General features: G+C 37.6%; 1 protein-coding gene and 1 long non-coding RNA gene across 4 annotated transcripts in view; one reads left to right on the top strand and one right to left on the bottom strand.

The window, feature by feature from the left end:
- Window positions 1–9,360, top strand: part of LOC124282928 — a 17,938-nt gene extending 8,578 nt beyond the window's left edge. For all 3 annotated transcript variants that reach the window (XM_046718979.1, XM_046718978.1, XM_046718977.1), the window contains exons 5-8: window positions 835–957; window positions 3,407–3,485; window positions 3,894–4,080; window positions 8,254–9,360. In XM_046718979.1, coding sequence (XP_046574935.1) covers window positions 835–957; window positions 3,407–3,485; window positions 3,894–4,080; window positions 8,254–8,309 — 445 coding nt within the window. In that variant the 3' untranslated portion in view covers window positions 8,310–9,360. The remainder of the gene's footprint in view (window positions 1–834; window positions 958–3,406; window positions 3,486–3,893; window positions 4,081–8,253) is intronic.
- LOC124282930 lies at window positions 3,714–20,742 on the bottom strand. Its single transcript, XR_006900284.1, has 3 exons — window positions 20,643–20,742; window positions 16,566–16,570; window positions 3,714–3,753 (listed from the first exon to the last, which is right to left on the bottom strand). It is a non-coding gene; the product is annotated as an uncharacterized LOC124282930 (long non-coding RNA).

The following is a 20,742-nucleotide window of genomic DNA, read 5'->3' as shown; positions in this document are numbered from 1 at the left end:
CTAGTTAGAGGTCACTATCATACAGTGAGTGAGTGAGTGAGTGTGTATGGTTTTATACTGCTTTTAGTAATATTCCAGCTATATCACTACAGGGGTCATCGGAAATGGGCTTCACACATTGTACCCATGTGGGGAATCGAACCCGGGTCTTCAGTGTGACAAGCAAATGCTTTAACCACAAGGCTACTCCACTGCCCCTTTAATATCTGATAGCTTCATTAGCCATCTCTGTGGTGTAGTGGTTGGAGCGTCCGCCCAGAGGTTGGATGTTCGTGGGTTGGATCCCCATCCATGTCATACAAAAGATGTTAAAAAATGGTACTTGTTGGTCCCTGCTTGGCGCTCAGCATTAATGGGTACTACAAGGACTGCTTGGCTCGGAGTCAGTATAATATGTCTTAGTTTGTTATTCATGCTTAACTGCGGGCATGGTATCTCTGAGCTAGCAGTAGCACTATAAAGCCAGCTTAAATCTGGGCTAGTACAAGCAACCACGCATACACATGCATGCACATCGTCATATGAGCGAAATATAGTTAAGTAAGACGTTAATCCCCATTTCACCTCACCTATTGCTTCATGGGTTTGAAGCGTGGTCTTACAAAAAGTGGATGCTTGTTCTGAAAGTGCATTTTCATTATGTTGTTATAAACATTTTGTTTTATATTTTTCAAGACTTAAAGAGATGTTATCCAAGAGTACAGTACAATCAGCAGACAAGTTACACATCACTGGCTCATATTGTCTGGTTATGTTGGAGAAAAACATGTCGTGATTATACCATTCCAGTTCTTGTATATGCTACAGTACATGATGAAACTTACGGCATTTTAGGTCCGACACGATGAACAGCAGCTGGTCCGGTGTCCAGGACTCGAGTGACCTAAGTGATGATTCGTCCAGTGGGGAACAGTTCTATGCTGTCGGCCGGGACCTGGTGCAGGCCATCGACTCCAAGTGAGTAGTCCTACACTATGTTTCCCAAAAAACTGGAGATAGGATAGACCTCAACGTTCCCCATTGTAATACTAGAGGTAGGATAGTCCCTCACAACACTACCTCAACGTTCCCCATTGTAATACTAGAGGTAGGATAGTCCCTCACAACACTACCTCAATGTTCCCCATTGTAATACTAGAGGTAGTATAGTCCCTCACAACACTACCTCAACGTTCCCCATTGTAATACTAGAGGTAGTATAGTCCCTCACAACACTACCTCAACGTTCCCCATTGTAATACTAGAGGTAGGATAGTCCCTCACAACACTACCTCAACGTTCCCCATTGTAATACTAGAGGTAGTATAGTCCCTCACAACACTACCTCAACGTTCCCCATTGTAATACTAGAGGTAGGATAGTCCCTCACAACACTACCTCAACGTTCCCCATTGTAATACTAGAGGTAGTATAGTCCCTCACAACACTACCCCAACGTTCCCCATTGTAATACTAGAGGTAGGATAGTCCCTCACAACTCTACCTCAACGTTCCCCATTGTAATACTGGAGGTACGATAGTCCCTCACAGCACTACCTCAATGTTCCCCATTGTAATACTGGAGGTACTATAGTCCCTCAACACTAGTCCCTCACAACACTACCTCAATGTTCCCCATTGTAATACTGGAGGTAGGAGAGTCCCTCACAACACTTCCCCAATGTTCCCCTTTGTAATACTAGAGGTAGGAGAGTCCCTCACAACACTATCCCAACGTTCCCCATTGTAATACTAGAGGTAGTATAGTCCCTCACAACACTTCCTCAACGTTCCCCATTGTAATACTGGATTAGGAGAGTCCCTCACAACACTACCTCAATGTTCCCCATTGTAATACTGGATTAGGAGAGTCCCTCACAACACTACCTCAATGTTCTCCATTGTAATACTGGAGGTAAGATAGTCCCTCACAGCACTACCTCAATGTTCCCCATTGTAATACTGGAGGTACGATAGTCCCTCACAACACTACCTCAATGTTCCCCATTGTAATACTGGAGGTAGGAGAGTCCCTCACAACACTTCCCCAATGTTCCCCATTGTAATACTAGAGGTAGGATAGTCCCTCACAACACTACCCCAACGTTCCCCATTGTAATACTAGAGGTAGTATAGTCCCTCACAACACTTCCTCAACGTTCCCCATTGTAATACTGGATTAGGAGAGTCCCTCACAACACTACCTCAATGTTCCCCATTGTAATACATTGGAAGTAGGATAGTCCCTCCCAACACTTCCTCTTTTCAACAGTGGTGACATTAGGATAGACAAATGTGATTTAGGTCATTCCATGGCACCCTAATGATCGATCAGAATACTTGATAAATTGTCTGTGACAGCTTTTCGTATGATCCTAACTTGTCTTAAATTATCCCACAGTATGAACATGATGAAGATTAGCTTTTATTTAGGTACATGCATGTGACCTGAATGGATTATGTCAAGGACCACATGTGGGTCAGTGTTGTCCTGGTAACAGGGCCCATAGAAATAAGAGGATTTTAAAATTAATATCTAGGACAACTACACCAGGAAGTGACTTTTATCCCACCGGCATGTAATGCGATGGGATATAGTCGTCGCCTCGTCCGTCCGTTCGTCCGTCCGTTATCATTTTGTTTCCGGAGCATAACTCAAAGACCGTTCAATATTTTTCAACAAAAATTGGTAGATATGTCAAACATAACCTAAGATGGTGCCTTTTGCTATTTTACAGATTATTGTCCTTTTTATTTTTCTCGGTTTCCATGGAAACGTTTTGGACTTAGTCTTAAAGAGGGGTGGGCTTCGTTTCCTGATCCTAAAGTTGTGCCTTTTGCTATTTGAAGATTTTTGGCATTTTATTTGGCATTTTATTTTTCCGGTTTCCATGGAAACGATTCGGACTTCGTCCCAAAAGTGAGGGGTGGGCTTCGTTTCCGGAGCATAACTCAAAACCGTTAAATATTTTTCAACAAAACTTGGTAGATATATCAAACAGAACTTTAAGTGGTGCCTTTGCTATTTGCAGATATTTGGCATTTTTATTTTTCTCGGTTGCCATGGAAACGATTCGGACTTAGTCCCAAAAGGAGGGGTGGGTTTTCGTTTCCAGAGCACAACTCGAAAACTTCTCAATATCTTTCAGCAAAACGTGGCAGATATGTGAGGCAGATCTTGAAGTGGTGCCTTTTGCTATTTGCAGATTTTTGTCATTTATTTTTTTCATGATTTCCATGGAAACGATTTGCACTTAGTCTAAAATCAAGCTCGACTTTAAGTAACTGTCAAATGATTTGTTCTTTCAAAGATGTGGGGGCCCGGGGGGATATGTCATATTCTGATGACTCTTGTTTTGTATATGTTGTAATGGTATGACATGAAGTGATGAAAAGATTGAGCAATGGACATTTTGTTTTTCCCCAGAGAGGACAGCAGTGATGACGATTGTGACAGAAGGCGGGGCTCCCAAAAGTACCATGGGGCTATGGCACCGGACCCTCATGTACGTATACCTCACTCACACCTGGCACAACCCGAGAAGACCCGGGTTAAACTTTGTCATCAGCACCCCATGCTTGTCATAAGAGCAACTAATGGAATTGGGTGGTGAGGCTTGCTGACTTGGTTGACACATGTCATCGGTTCCCATTTGCGCAGATCGATGCTCATGTTGTTGATCACTGGATTGTCTGGTCCAGACTCGATTATTTACAAACCACCGCCATATAGCTGGAATATTGCTGAGTGTGGCGTAAAACTAAACTCACTCACTAAATCACTCTTTGCTGAGAAAGTATAATCCCAAATATTACATATGTAAACTTCTCAGTGTTACCTGGTTCTTGTAGAATCATATCAAGACTTGTCTTCATCCTGCCTTTGCTAACATTGGTTTGACTGTTCCCTTCAGGATGCATCGTCCATGCACACCTGGCCTCCCAAACAGCAATGGAGCCACTCTAACCTGTATCTCAGCTCTGGTGTGGAGCATCTGGAGCCTCCGGACAACAGCCAGTTCCCGCACAGACCCGTCCAGATGCAGTGGAGTGACCCCATGTCATCTCGCAGTATGTGGCCGGCTGGACCCCCGCCTCTTGGTGAGTGGTCATCATCTTCATCACCTGTGCATCACCACATTGGCAGTTCTATTCACGGACACCCAGGTGGTGAACTTTGCCATGAAGAGCTATATACCTTGGGTCTGCCTGACACCCATAAACCTGCATCAAACCCTGTTTGTGATATGTTTCTATATTTGTAAGCACAATACCTTTGATTATGTTTTTTTTAAAAGTGGTAATTGTCCTTGACCTATATCACCTCTGGCTTTCTAGGACCAGACTGGTTCTAGCGATAAGACTGACATAGCCATGTGTGGTTATACTGTGTATTGATCATAGCTAAAACCAATGGGAATTCCCAAGTGGAAATTAAACCCTGTGGGAATTCCGAAGTTGAAATAAAAAAAGCAATGGGAATTCCCTTGTTGAATTAAAAAACAATGGGAATTCCTAAGTAGGATTAAAAACTAATGGGAATTCCCAACTAGAAAATAAAAACCAATGAAAATTCCAAGTGTAATTAGACAGACAGACATATTTATTTGTATATGTGGCCCTGAGGCCAATAGTACATGTGTACAATAATAACAGTGCATTTATGCTCAACCTGTAAATACACGAGTTATAGGAACATCAATAAATCCATAAACACCCATTCACAATTTACATTTTTTCTCTCAACATAAGTATGTGGTACAACACAAGGGCTACCTTAAACAACAAGTCAATATTTTCTGTGCAAAAGTAGCATACAGAATTTTTGTCTCGACAGTTGGTTATAGAAAAATAAGGCAAATATGTTTCTCTTAATTCTAAATATTTCGGGCATACAAGTAATACATGGTACTCATCTTCTTGCGATAAATTGCAGAATGGACATTGGATATCTATTGCATTTGAAGTTTTGGCAAATCGCGCCGCTTGGACTTTGAAGTTGTAAGCGTTACATCTAACTTTAGTAAGCGAACACTTAAGTTGTGGTGATTTAATCTTTGAAAGGTAAATTTTTGTATTAATACAATATTTATATTCTGAATAAAAGTTGACACAGGTTGATGACATTATTTCATTATACCAGTCCTGTTGATAAATGTCTTTGCATCTCTGCTTGAATAATTTGATGAAATATTGTGTATTACTTACATTTTGAGCGAGCCATACATTTCCAAAGCCATGACTAAAAAGAATAGTTCTAACGAAGGAAACCCAATTAATATCTCCGGTATCATCTAGTGTTTTAAGCATTTCATAACTACATCTTGAATATCGTGAAATTGGTTGTCTCATCAATCTTAGCCAATATGAAATAACCCGACATCGGGCGTTAATAAACAGCGGAAAACGTCCACATTCACCTAAAATAACCTTGTTCGCAGTTCTGTAGCCAACATGCAACAAAAACTTACAGAACTTTGAATGGACCTTTTCAATATTCTTGTTTATGTTAATGCCCCATATTTCAGAGCCGTACAACAAAATTGATTAAATTTTTCCATCAAACAGTTTAAATGATGCATGGATCGGTAATTCTTTATATTTGCATATGAATTTCTTTATGACATGTAGGGCTCGTTCAGCTTGCATAGATAATGTTTCACAGGCTCTGGACAATATATTTCTACACGAAAATATAATACCTAAATATTTGTAATATGATACCACCTCCAATTTTTGTCCATTAAGGAACCATTTTTCACTTTTAGAGATTTTACCCCCATTTTTAAAAACCATTACTTTAGTTTTACTAATATTTATCTGAAGATCCCATTTCAAACAATATTCATTTAGAGTATCTATCTTGCATTGTAACTGGACAACAGAATTGGCAAGAATCACGACATCATCTGCAAATAGCATTATTGCAAGATCTCTGATATGTTCGTTAATAAATACACCTCTCGTATCATTTAACTCTTTCAACACCAGTCAACCAGAGGCATTTAGTGCCATGACACCGAGTTCCCAGAGACTCTGAGGTCACAGATGAAGCCTATGTTTATGAAGGAAATTATAAGCTTGTAAAACGTTATTGCTACTACATCCCATACACCATTTAAAAGATCTAATCCTACTGTTGATAAATATGACGTTTATTTTTATAATATTATTCAAATAATACAACTACAACTTAAATAAAATATTTTTTTAATGAAAATGCAAGCTTACATTTATAACCTCCCGATAAACCACGAAGGAAGCAAAAACTATGGCGATTATTTTCAATTTGTGACATGTCATAACATGTCCGTGCCTTTTCTTTCATATTTTCATTTTCACGTAATCAGAAAATTATTATAAAAGATTTCTTAAATAATATGTATGGTCGCCTATTTCCCTATATCTGTGGCTTTCCGCTCGGTAACATGACATAACAACGGAAAATACCTCCGTTTTCGAAGCTTCAGTGATGAAAAACATGGGAGGCGAATCGTTTGATGTCGGGTATCGTTAAAAGCTCTGAACCTCAACAACATCACTGAACCCTTGCCGAGAGTATTTTCACAGTTGTAAGAAGCGATTTTATTGGATAAAAATTGGTTTCTAATGGCGCTTTTCGCTACAGTCTGCTTTAAGGGTCGTGATTGGTCAAAATCAGACCGCGTGACATGAGGCAGCCAATCATATTACGGCAATGGATACCGCCCTAAATAACGAAAATCTCCAGATTTAGGCGAAAGTTTTGGGTAAAATAACGCTATTTTGAACATATTAAGCAAGAAATCGCTACATATCGTAAATTATGGAACCTATTGGACGTGTCGTGCTAGGTTATGACCTATGACAAAAATGCTTCATGTACATATTTTCGCATTAAACATCGTGTGTCCGGCGTGAAGATTGAGGCGAGAGCCGAGATGTCAGTTGTCAGTGACTTGACTTACATTACATGATCGCACAAAAGATGGAAATAGTAATTTTATATGTACGTTTGACAACTTTTATGAATGCTATTGTTGATTTTATTCATTAGTTTATTCAATTTATTTAATGAATTCCTCGAAACATCTTTACTTTGCTCTTTGACAACGTTATTGTGGACCCGCTGCGAAGCATGTGTCCGAGAATCGTTGTTTTCAATAACATTCGCGAAAAATAGTTTATAATTTTAATTCTGCTGATAATATATGATAAATTGAAATTTAATAAGTGTTTTCAGACATTGTGAAATGTGATAGATATAATATATGAATCATAAGTCAGGTAGGTTCCTGAAATTATGTCTGATTTTGACGTGACTACTGCCTGGCCGCTTAAGCGGCCTGCGGTGTCTGGGGACTCATAACGTTGTGGCCGCTTAAGCGGCCTGCGGTGTTGAAAGGGTTAATAACATTTCCGTAACAAGTTCTTCAACATATAACAGGAAAAGTACAGGTGATAGAATGCAACCTTGCCTCACTCCGGCATATGTATCAAATATATCACTCATTTGAAATTTACTGGTTCTAACAGATGCTCTCACATTGGTGTATATATTAGGTAAAAGACGTTGGAGTTTGCCATGTATACCTGACTGTAGTAGTACATATAACAGTTTTGATCTATTAACGAAATCAAACGCTTTCTTGAAATCTACGAAAAGACAATAAAACTTTCCCCCTTTCTTCCGCAGATATTTATGGATAATACTGTTGAGAGTAAATATATGGTCCGTAGTTGAATACTCTTCTCGAAATCCCGCATGGCAATCAGATAAAAGTTCACGAGTGGATATCCAAGCCTTAATGCAATTATCTAATATAGTGGTAAATATTTTGTTTAGTGTATTCAATAATGCAATACCTCTATAATTGTTTGGATCACCCCTTTCACCCAACTTATGCAGAGGTACAATCAATCCTACATTCCAGGAATCTGGAAAAAGTAAGTGTAATTAAAAACCAATGGGAATTCCCAAGTAGAAATAAGAAAACAATAGGAATTTCTTAGTGGAATTAACAACCAATGGGAATTCTCAAGTGGAAAAACCCATGGGAATTCCTTAGTGGAATTAAAACCAAGTGGAAATAAAAGCCAATGGGAATTCCCGAGTGGAATGTATCCCTTGCTTTCCTTGCTTGTCAAACACCATTGACTTACAGTGAAATGTCACAATCCAGATCGTGTTAAAGTTGTGAATCTGAGAACCCTGCATTTGACTATGGTTGTTTGGAGTGGTTATTTACAATTTATACAAATAACAGATTCTAATGATTTATTGTTCTCTTATAGGTATCCCTCCACAACGTACCTCTCAAAGTATGCAGGGCTTTGGGACTCTCCAGTGACCTTGACCTTTGTAGGTGGCCTTGACATTTCATCACACTCACATCTCCATCAAGAGTTCCAGGACTGCATAATAATTCAGTTTTGTGTGAATGCTAAAAGCATGGAATTCAAATGCTAAGTTAAAAAATGATTTATTGTGGTGCTGTATCTTAGCTCATCAGCAGTGTGCATACTAGGAATCTGAATCCAGGGCTCCATTAAAGTTGTAGAAGACAGGCACTAAAGCAAACTGTTATAACAAAATTAAACCCCATATATGTGTGTGTGTGTGTGCACCAAGTGCATGTTAAACATTTTTGGAAAGACTTCCGCCCGTATCACCACTTTAATTTCATTTTGCAAGACTAACCCTAACCCTATCCAGATAATTTAATGTCTTTATGCACAATGTCATTTTTAAACTTATTTTGTGGCTTCTGGTCAAATCATATAACCTGAATATAAATATATCTTTTTCATCATCGTTAAAATTCCCGGGAGATACGGGCGGAATCTTACCAAAATTTCAAATTTGTGTCTTGACAAACCCATTAATACTTGTCCACACATTATCAATCTTTGAACACCCTCAATACATCAAGGCTGTATTTACCATACTACATCACTGATTCATGTGTAATTCCTCATGCTTTCGTGGGCTTTATGTCATCAAACTGTGAGTACTTCAGGAACAGGTAATTTACTCGAGCTTTATCAATCACAGGTTGACCACTATTGTGATAGTTTCTTTTCCCAACTGTATGGGTGCAATGTGTGAAGCCCATTTCTGGTGTCTCCCACCTTGATATTGCTTCAACATTGCTAAAAGCAGTGTAAAACTCAACTCACTCACTCACTATTTCCAATCTGGTAATAATCATTACGCATTTTATATGCCATTGATGATATTGCCACATACCCTCTCAGTATGTACCAACCGAAAAAGTTATCAGCCTGATAACAGAGGTTCTGTTTAGGCCTAAAAAAGAATGTTGTGGTTTCGATTACCCGACCGACCCTTGAATCCTGGTGCTGACCCTATTTTTTTTAAGCGCTATGAATATGATAAGCTTTCAGATACCATTGCTTTTTCCCGGCACCGACAGACATCTGTCATTCTGATAGAGAAAGTCGACATGATGGCCACAAGCTTGATTAAATAAACAATTACACATTGATAAATGTGTTATTAGTTTGTACTTTACGTCTAAAAAACATGTAAAAAAGAAATAATTCCTACCTACCTACCCTAAATTTTAAAGAGGTGTAATCGGAACGACAATATTTATCTACACAAAGTTCATACATCGACTTTGATAACAATAAAGAACTAGGGTGCATCTTTGTTTTCCCTCATGCTTCTTGGTTGTCATGGAAAATCAAGCTCCTTTAATCGAGCCCTGGAGTCCCTTTGTTTGTTATTAAGGTTCAAAGCCTTAAAAATGTGCTTCTATTCATCTGTAACAAGACAAGCTGTCATGACAGACATTGTTGTAATAAGCGACTAGGTGTGTCCTTGGTCGAAGTAAGACTTTTCAAACTGCAGACATTCATGCTGTGATATTTGATGGTAGCTTTAGAAAAGAGGAAATCCATCATTCGTAATTGTTTTCACAAAAATGTTTGTTAATTTTACTAAACTGTGGAATCACATTAATGAATCATATGTCCGCTGTGTTTAAGCCTTGTCAAGATTCAAGGTAAGATTATGTCCCCAGCAACCTCTGTTAGTCGTGACAGGTGACCAAATGGTCCCTAGTGGTCAGACTCCATGGCTTGCTTGATAGTGTGTCATCGTACCATGATCATGGTTATTGTTCATATTATCAATCAAGGGATTGTCTGGTCCAGATTATTATTCAAAAGCCATTGACTGCAGTGTAAACACCAGAGTTATATTACTTGTTAATATAATGGCAGACACTTAAGAATCTTGAATGTGATGAACATATATATATAAGTTGTTTGGAGTTTTTAAGGTGACAAAAGACATCATGAATTAGGCACTTGGTTATTCAGTGAATTACTTGTAGTATAAAACTCAACAATAAGATACATGGTGTATTCTGTATAATACATATCTTTCCACAAATATTTTCATAATTTGCACTTTAGATTTATGTAAAGTGCATATTTTTAATTCACTTATCCTTCAAAGTGATCTCTCAGGGCAAAAAATTATAAATTAAGCATGAAAAATATGTTTCAATTTTGAGTGGTGCAGTAAATTTGGACTAGCAAGAGGTAAAGCATGCAAATTCCCCAAAAAGAACAAAACAGTCAAGCAGAAATTAATCTGACAAAAAAATATGTAAATACAATAATCAATATTTTGACAAAGTTCCATTAATGATAGTTCCAGGTTAGAATTGGTTTTCGGCAACCCATTCTTGTCACAAGAGGCGACTAATGAGATCAGGTGGTCAGACTCGCTGACTTGGTTGACACATGTCATCGTATCGCAATTACGTAGATCAATGCTCATGATGTTGATTACTGGATTGTCTGGTCCAAACCCGGTTATTTACAGACCTTCTTCATATAGCTGGAATATTGCTGAGTGCAGCATTAAATAGCCAAACAAATTCTCGGGATTGTATTTTTCGCTTTTTTGCTTGAGATGATTATTTTTGACACAGAACTGTTGTTGTTGTTGTTGTTGTTGTTGTACATGTTGTTCATTAGTAAAGTAGACAGTTATAGATAGTAATGTAACAACTGTCCAACCTGGATCAAGATAAGAATGTCATATCAGACGTCTTCTGTCACTACAAAATGATGAACATATATAAAGGCTGTACAGATATGCAATAATCATGGTACCGGATTAGATGCCATCAACAAATGAAGCAATTAAAAATATCTGAGATATCAGGCGTCTCAAATTAATGTAATTCTTACAAATACTACAAATCTACCCTATCATTTACAAAATCCTGTGATTCCTGTAAAATTCAGCAGAAGTCCTCTTCACTGTCAACTATACATAAATAGTTGTAACCATATCAGCACATAGCTGCCTGAGGTTCTGTGCAAGAGAGGAAACCTCACATGTTTCTAAGATTTGTACATCCACAGTGAGGATGTAACAGGGTCTCAATTAATGTTTTTATTTGTATTTTTAAATGAATTTTTTTCTTATCATCAGAGGACTCAAAATCTATAAATGTTCTAGGCAAATCAATATAATTGATCATTAGTCAGTCATTATGCGACAGTTGTTGCAAGGCTAAAAAATGGCATTGTTATATTTTTTGTGATTTATGTCACGCCATTGTATTAATCTGGTGGAAAATGTTGAAATAATTTTGTCCAAATTGTAAAGGACGGTTGCTCTGAGATATCTCCTTACGTCTCATAGAAAATTATATTCTGAAAGTGTGTGAAATGAACTCAAATTATTGCTATCAAACCTTTAAAGTTGCTAGCCTATTTCAAACGTTATTACCTTAAATATGGGACAGTTTTTTTCCCCGAAATTTCATTCTGCAAAGGTACCCAATCCCAAGTCACAAATCATGGGGCAAATTTAAGAAGGGAGATAACTCTGATCTCACAACCTCAAAGTCTTATATATGAAAGATAATAATTTCAATTTTAACAGTTGTATTGATGCACAGAAATGGGGAACGTGTTTATATTTTGATTAGAATTAATTAATTAAGCAGCATTGAGACTGTTTTGCCCAGGTGAAATTTGGCATACCGTGGACTTAGTCAGGCTGTGATATTTTGCACAGGAACTAACATTTGAGCAGATGTTACACAATGAAAAAACAAAGGATGTTTGATTGCAAATTTTGAACATTATTACTGATTTGTATAGATTGATTATCGTGTTCATTTGTCATAAGAATCATTACACATTTTTGAAATATTATGTCTGCAGACCAAAATTATTTTGAAGTTAAGCGTGTGTAATCTTAAAGACAAAGACATCACTATGTACATGTTATAATTTGTTTGAAAACTTTGTCACCTTAATAATATTACAGATTCTTCGATTTTACTATCTTTAGGCATGGTGTTGATACCCCCTTTTTTCAATTTAATCATTTCCACTTCCCATATTTAAAAAAATGCATATTTAGTTCCAAACAGCTTTATGGTGAAGCTAAGTTATATTTTCAGTGAGTGAGTGAGTTTAGTTTTACGCCGCTCTCAGCAATATTCCAGCTATAAATGCGGCAGTCCGTAAATAATGGAGTCTGGCCATGCAGTGATCAACACTGATGACATGTGTCAACCAAGTCAGCGAGCCTGACCACCCGATCCCGTTAGTCGCCGCTTACGACAAGCATGGGTACATTCAAACCTGGACCTTCACGGGTGTTATATTTTCAAGGTGTTTGTACCTTGTGCTGTTCCCAATTACGCAGATCGATGCTCATCCTGTTGATCACTGGATTGTCTGGTCCAGACTCGATTATTTACAGGTCGACGCCATATAGCTGGAATATTGCTGAGTGCGGCCTAAAACTAAACTCACTCACTCACTTGTACCTTATGTTTATTGTCAGCCAATCAAACATTGAGTAATATTCCTTCAGTAGATCAGAGCTGTCTACTTTCATGCCTTCATGTTACATTCATAGTTTTTCCTGTTGGTGTTTATGATGTTACAAGTCATTGTTTTTCCTGTATTTGTGTTACATGTTAAATCATTATATCGGAATTAGTTGACTAAATCAAGCAATGGTGATATTATAACAGTCCTAAGTCTATGTTAAATAGTGGTGTTCCGATTAATTGAAATAATCGAAGATTGGTCGCAGTGACTAAACGACCAAGCAATCGATCACATTTTCTCATAATCGAACATAAACGATTTTGGAACTACTGTTTTAGTCGTTGAAATACTTGACAATGGAACATATCTTAGAACATGTCAGGGCCTGAAAACGTGTTTAATTCTTAGAAAACTCACTTCACTAACTGAAAAGCCCCCATGACTGAATATTTCTCTAAGACTCCAGGAAGTTTATGTTCATAATATATTAGTCATCACTTTAAAGTAGCAAGTTGCATCATGTTATACATATCTGCAATAACAACCTGGATAGGAAAATCTGAAAAATGACGCTAACCAATTTTTTTCGATGATTGTTCGTAGGTAATGAATCAATCATCAATTGTGAGATTTCAACCAATTCCCAACACTAATGTTAAACCAGCTGCGAAATTGCTTTTACTATGCAACATGCACTAATCACTAATATGTACCTACGATTGGCACCTTCACCTTGGACTAAAGTCTCCCCTTGACTGAGCTTCTCAGACTTCGTCAGAGCGTCAGTTAAATAATGTCATGAAAATGTGTATAATTAATTTTTCCAATACCTTTCACCTTTGAACAGCCTGAGAAATTTACCTATTTTAAGACTGCAGTCTGTATTTCACTGGTCCAAGTAGATCTGCCTGAACAGGGGTGGTGGGGCAGCTTAGCGGTTAGAGCTCGTCACAGCAAAGACCCGGGTTTGATTCCCCTCATGGGTACAATGTTTGAAGCCCATTTCTGGTGTCCCACGCCGTGATATTACTGGAATATTGTTAAATATGGTGTAAAACGAACTCACTCGCTCACACCTGCCTGAACAAGAAGAAATGATTGATGTGTAGTTCTAACATCTACAATTAGTTCTGTGTTCTAGTCCCCAAATGCTAAGCATCAATGGGGACTACTTTCATTGGATCTTCATTTGTCTTCTGCTCAAATTAGTCATCTTGGACTTGCAGACTTACCTGAATTTGAAATGTTGTTTGAATACAGCAAAACTTTGACAAGTACTAAGTACTAAAGTAGTGTAGTAAAGGTTAAATGTATAAGTTAGACACTTTTCAGTTGGTTACCATAGTTACATCAGGTTACCATGGTTACTGAATTAGTATGAACAAATGCACTACTTACATATTTACCTGAATAAGCTTGTAAGACATTTATATCTGGTTGAGAAAAGGGGAAATCTATGTCTTTGATGGACATTAATGGCTAGATATTTGTCAGATAGACATTAAGTCACAGGACCCAGTCAGCTAGGAATCTGGTCGTCAGTGTAACCTCGTCACAAGATCTAAGTCAGTACAGGTGCTAAATGTGACAGCCAAAGTGTGTTCAACGTCAGTGTCTCTGTCCTGGACTTGGTGAGAGTTAACAGGTCATGTGTCTCCAACATTGCCATTAATACTAAACATGGACCGCCATGTGTCTCAACTAAGTCGGCTAAACTGGTTGAAAAATATTCTCGAAAATATCAGATAATCAGATGATAATCAAATTATTAAAAATATTTTGGATTTTCTAAACAAGAAATCATTTCCTTTCATATAATGGCACCTGTGATTGGTGATAAGGAAGATTTTGGTCTTGAAAGAGATCAATATTTTCTTTTATTAATTGATTAGGGAATTCATGCAATAAATTTACTGGGGTTTAATAATGTACAGCCGGAGACAGAAAATATAATTCAGACAAATTACTGTTTTTTAGGGTGTTGTCATAATGTACTGTCATGCAGGTTTGTAGGACTTAAGGGCTTCATGCTAAATCACACAGGGTTCACTAACCATTTAGTACTTACTAGTGGTGGTCCGATTAATTGAAATAATCGAAGATTGGTCGCAGTGACTAAACGACCAAGCAATCGATCATGTTTTCTCATAATCGAACACAAACAATTCTGGAACACTTGTTTTCATCAACAATATTTTTCACAAGGTTGGTTTTGTCTGTTACATTTCATAAGCACTACAAGCTTGTTCCAAGTCATCAATGAATTTATCTTAAAGACATCAAGAAATTTATGTTCCTAACATACTCGTCATCCTTTAAAGATGTGAACTTTTGCCCCCAAAACCCCCAAAATAAGTACATGTTTTTTTTCTTATATGTTTGTGCATTAACAAATTTTATAAATGACGCTAACCAATTATTTTCAATGATTGATCGGTGGTAATGAACCAATCATCAATTATGACATTTTAACCAATTCCCAACACTAGTACTTACCATACTTCCTCTGTTGGGGGGGCGGTGGGGTAGCCTAGTGGTTAAGGCGTTCGCTCGTCACGCCGAAGACCCGGGTTCGATTCCCCACATGGGTACAATGTGTTAAGCCCATTTCTGGTGTCCCCCGCCGTGATATTGCTGGAATATTGCTAAAAGCGGCGTAAAACCAAACTCATTCATTCATTCCTCTGTTGGGGGTCAGGCCTCCAGGCTATGCTGGCTTCTAACTGAATCCTGGATGTATTCTCAGTCCACAAGATAGAACCTGTATCTCCTGTGTTTCTTATAACCTCCATTGATTAATTATAGTGAACTATCTTTATAAAGAACACACATGTAACAAACTGACGGATGTAACAAGCTGCTTGTTGGTCCCAGTCACATGCATTATATTTTAGTTGGAATATGGTACTGAACTACAGTTATAACAAAGGGAAAGTACACTGTGAGTTGGTTATAATCAGACTTTACGATATGTCAGTGCAGAATGCTGAAATCAGTGCCCAAGATAACAGTATCTTATTGCATACTGTGATATTTTCCTGCAAACTTACTGTCTCTGTGTAAAGAATTTCGGAGTCCGTAAAGCAGTGAGTTATGTTTAGATTTGACAGTTCTGTTTGACAACACAGGGCTATCTAACACCTGCAATAAAATGTCTTGCTTATCAACATATAATGTTGTTTTATACTTGGTGCTTAACTATCTGGAGTGTGTTTAAGTCAAGTGTGTTATATAAGGTGAGTAATAACAAGATGGAAGTAGATAGATTTGATTTTTGTCTCCGTAGATGAAACTGTTACATCAAAGTAATGGTAATTTATTCAAAGTAATACTTTTAGCATGAACTAATCCCTGCTGGGGCTCGTTCATTGATGATGATGATGATGATGATGATGATGATGATGATGATGATTACATTATGAGTATTTCGCACACGGCCTGCCATTAGGGATCAGTCATTGTTTAGAGGTCACAGGATTCGGAGGGAGACTAATAAATATGACATATGAAGGTCATAAAAATATTGAACAAATGCAAGGATCATGAAGGATTTTCAAATTATATGAAGAAAATTTAAAAAATTGTTTTGTCGTGTCATGAAATAATTGTACAAGGATGTGGGATGGGTCATCCAAATGCATCACATGTATTAGGGAAACGTCATTGATGCTATAATATAATATATAATGTATTATTCATTAATCATTATGACGTAATGTTACAATGGTACATTAGAAACATCTGCTCTAATCCTTGTGATCAATGACCTGTCCTTTGTACAGGTTGTGTTAAACTGAAAAATGTATTGCATGGTATTATGTCATAATGACATCATCGTTTGCTTATAACAGCTTGCAGTGTTGTAAAGGTGATCGACTCTCTCAAAGGTACAAGACAAACTATAATATTTTTATCACCATTTTGTGTAAGTTAAGGGATGAAAAGAAGACAATGTATTTGTAACAACTTCTTTATTTTATTGTAGCAGTGACGTTTCGGTATAGATCCTTGTGATGTCAAGACTTGTAGACAATGGCGGAAGGATCGTTTCTGAAACATCACTACTACACTAATTTAAAGAGGCCATCCATATATCGTGTCTACTTTGATCCATGTTATAGTCAGTGTCTGGTTAAGCAGGTCTTGGCTGAGAATCTGTCATTTGTCATGGTATAAGTCCATAGTGGTAGCTTCAGGGTATGTTAGGGGCGGTGGGGTAGCTTAATGGTTAAAGCGTTCGCTCGTCACACCAAAGACCCGGGTTCGATTCCCCACATAGGCAAAATGTGTGAAGCCCCTTTCTGGTGTCCCCTGCCGTGATATTGCTGGAATAATGCTAAAAGCGGCGTAAAACTAAACTGAGCCAGTCAGTAAGGGTATGTTATTGATGAACAATACAAAGCACAACAGGAAGTGAGGTCAGGTGAAATTGGGTTTTAACGTCGTGCTTGAGAATATTTCGCTCATTAAGGATATGCAGGCTTGTGTATGTGTATGTGCGGCTGCTTGTACTAGCCCAGACTGAAGCTGGTTTTATAGAGCTAGCCCACTGGGATACCATGCCGCAGTGAAGCATGAATACCCCACTCAGACACATTATACTGACTCTGAACCGACCAGTCCTTGTTGTACCCATTAATGCCAAGCGCCAGGCAGGGACCATCAAGTACCATATTTTAACGTCTTTTGGTATGACGCGGTCGGGGATCGAAACCCGCGACCTTCCGCTCTCCGGGCGGACGCTCTAACCACTACACCACAGAGGCGGTCTCAACAAGAAGTAATAGAGATTGACTCTATGACATTATCAATGTGTTTCCTCAATACTGAAAGATGTAATCAAGTGATTCAAAAGCCAGTACATTATTCTTCACCAGGATGTTGAATATGATATGAAAATCATCTATATTTTCCTCGTATGATTTAGGAAGGGAATTATCTATATTTATTTGTATGCACCTGTCTCTTTCCCCCCTGTTTTGTAACGAGCCTGACAGGTTTTTGGCTTTGTTGTGGGAATTGTTCCTTATCTCAAATATCATCACATACAGAGAACGGAAAGCTTTTTTGTAAAGCTGTTTTGTGGTAACCATGACTACAAGCTAAATATATTTTTACCTTTGGTACTGCGTAACAGAAAACAGTAATAGAGGATGTGACACAAAAGGCTAACTTCTGTAATAATTATTCCGTTATAACCTGGACGCGGATGAAGAATGAGAGTTTTTGTTTTTGTATTTCGATACATTTTGACAGTATTTCATTATAATGTCAGAGTTAAAAATTTTGCAACCATGGTTTAATATGCTCTGTTCTGTCATGTTAAATAATAATTATTTAGATGCGGCCTATAATATTATCTGATTCTGAAACATTCTGTGCAATGGGTACTTGGTATTCATTTTAAATGGGACAGCAGGCACTTGTATAAATGTTAAAACATTCTCCGGTTTACCCGAGTGAAAAACATAATGTCAATGGCCTCATCTAATGTAAGAGTCAGTGGGACAGTGTTAATGTGTTTGCTCATCTCGCCTAATCCCCAGTTTCATTCCCAACGGGTATATCATGTGAAGCCCATCCCAGATGTTGTGCTGTTATGTTCCTGGAATATTGCTTTTTGAGAAGCAGTAAAACCATACTCGCTCACTAATGCCATGAACATTTTGTTTAAAAACTGTTATGATTTTCATACGACAGGACGTTATTTGTAATCCATGCCATGGTTCTGACCATGCCAATAGCACTCAAATGCAATGAATGTTTAATGTAGAATTTGTGAGCTGGAGAATGACTTGGGAAAACCTTCAATGTCTACTGATCATTGATGAAAGATGGACAAAAAATATATCATGTCTTTTGTTTTTTGATTAATGATGGCAGGTAACCTGCAGCCAGCCTCATCCAGATTAGGTATGAAATAATAAGCTGAAACAAGGCTGTGGATTTTTTACAGGGTGACACAATTTTGCACTGCAGAGTTACTTCCCTTGCCATGTCAAGAAACTTTTAATGTAACATTTGAATCCAATATTCTGTCTGCAACATTTCAAGCTTTCCTCTCATATTAAGCTTTAACACTTTGCTATAAAACATAACGCTGTAAACGTATTGCAGTAAACTATAGTTATACCCAGTGTTGCTCTTGTTGATGATGGTGCTATTATACATGGTAGATGATGTTGTTCAGTGCATGGTGTCAGGTAGAATTGTAGAGGGAATATATGCTTCATTGCTAACCACAATACATTTATGTTTCAATAAGGACTTTTGTGATTACTTTCCCTTGTAATAAAAGGTCTGTGTGAACATCTTGCATTCTGTGGGCAGGCCGTCATGGTTTAATTGGTATGATGAATGTTTGACATTTATGATAAAATTTTGTAATTTCCCTTATTTCTTTCAGTTGTTTAACCTTGCAGATTTAAAAGGTTATCATATGAATACTTTCTTAAACTGTTTCTAGAACTATAGCTTTATCAGTGATGTTTCTGCTAAATGTCCATATTAATCAAGGTTGTTATTGAGATTTGAAACCTCTAATTTTCCAATCAGAATAATGTCCTTCCTATGTTTGTCCATGTTAACATACTAAAGTTATCATTGTATTAGAATGGTTGCCAAGTGATTGCTTCATTACTCACTTTAAAAAGAAGTTGAAAATCAGATGCTTGTAAGCAGCTGTCATCGGATTGAGTCATTCTGTCGTCAATTACCATACATAGATCAAGGCAGGTTCCTTGATAGTAACCAGTGTTATCATGATGATGTGTCATGTCTATTTCATCCATCGGCTCCCTCTTGTTTACTGAATTCCCATATCCCAGGTTGTCCCATATCTTTCAAATATTGTTGATGTTGATTATGCAATTTGTTTTGAATGTTGTTGTATATTTGATTATTTTGATTAAAATTCATGTTCTAACATAAATAAGGAATTCAGGTTAGGCCTTTGTTAAAGACATGTTGATTGTGAATATTTCAGATATCGAAAAGTATGTTAAAAATAGCAATGTACTTTTCAGAGAAGAGTTGCCTCCCTTGAGCCAGTGGGAAGCTATCATCATGGGTTCAAATAGTCATTATTATATTCCTATGAGTGAAAGCAATATATATTTGCACATTGTGAATATTGGTAAATCTTAAAGACTACCGGTACTTTCTTCCCATATCAATCACTATAATGTTACTGGAATTCTGTTCAAAGCAGCATTGAAACCTAACTTACTAACTCACTTGAAAACTTGAGCCTTGTTATGATGTTAATATTGTTTGAATCATGGAATGACAAGAATGTACACTGGTATAGGACATTTCCACTTTTTGCATCACCCAGGTGTCTAAAGTGTGGATTGGATGCTCATCCTAAGGTCTTAAGTGTGGATTGGGTGTTCACCATAGTGACCTAATTGTGAAGTTGATGTAGGAGACCAACTGTTTCATATTCTGGGGAGGGTCTGGGGGTTTCAAAACTAATGTTTGAAAATATACAAAATTATTTTGTCTCAAAAGTGTCACCTGACATTATGGGTGACATTTTTCAGTACCTCCCTCACGAGAAAAAAGCAATTGTATGTCATGAAGACAAATAAGTTTATTCTGTGTCTTTTCAAAAACAGCTCCATCAGAATATTGAACTGTTGGTCCCCAATGATCATCTGTCTGTAACACTTCTCCACTATTTTCTCTGGGGCGGTGGGGTAACCTAGTGGTTAAAGTGTTCGCTTGTCACGCCGAAAACCCGGGTTCAATTCCCTACATGGGTACAATGTGTGAAGCCCATTTCTGGTGTCCCCCCGCTGTGATATTGCTGGAATATTGCTAAAAGTGGCGTAAAACTATACTCACTCACTATTTTCTCTGCAACAAGAAACATTGTCCTGAGACACCCTGCTTTCTAGCTGATGCAGTGATAGAGACTCGTGTTTTGTTACACAACTTACA

The sequence above is a fragment of the Haliotis rubra genome, unplaced genomic scaffold (genome assembly GCF_003918875.1).
Source record: "Haliotis rubra isolate DU_JTF1 unplaced genomic scaffold, ASM391887v1 Scf307, whole genome shotgun sequence".
NCBI lineage: Eukaryota > Metazoa > Mollusca > Gastropoda > Lepetellida > Haliotidae > Haliotis > Haliotis rubra.
This window is presented reverse-complemented; position numbering and strand designations above follow the sequence as displayed.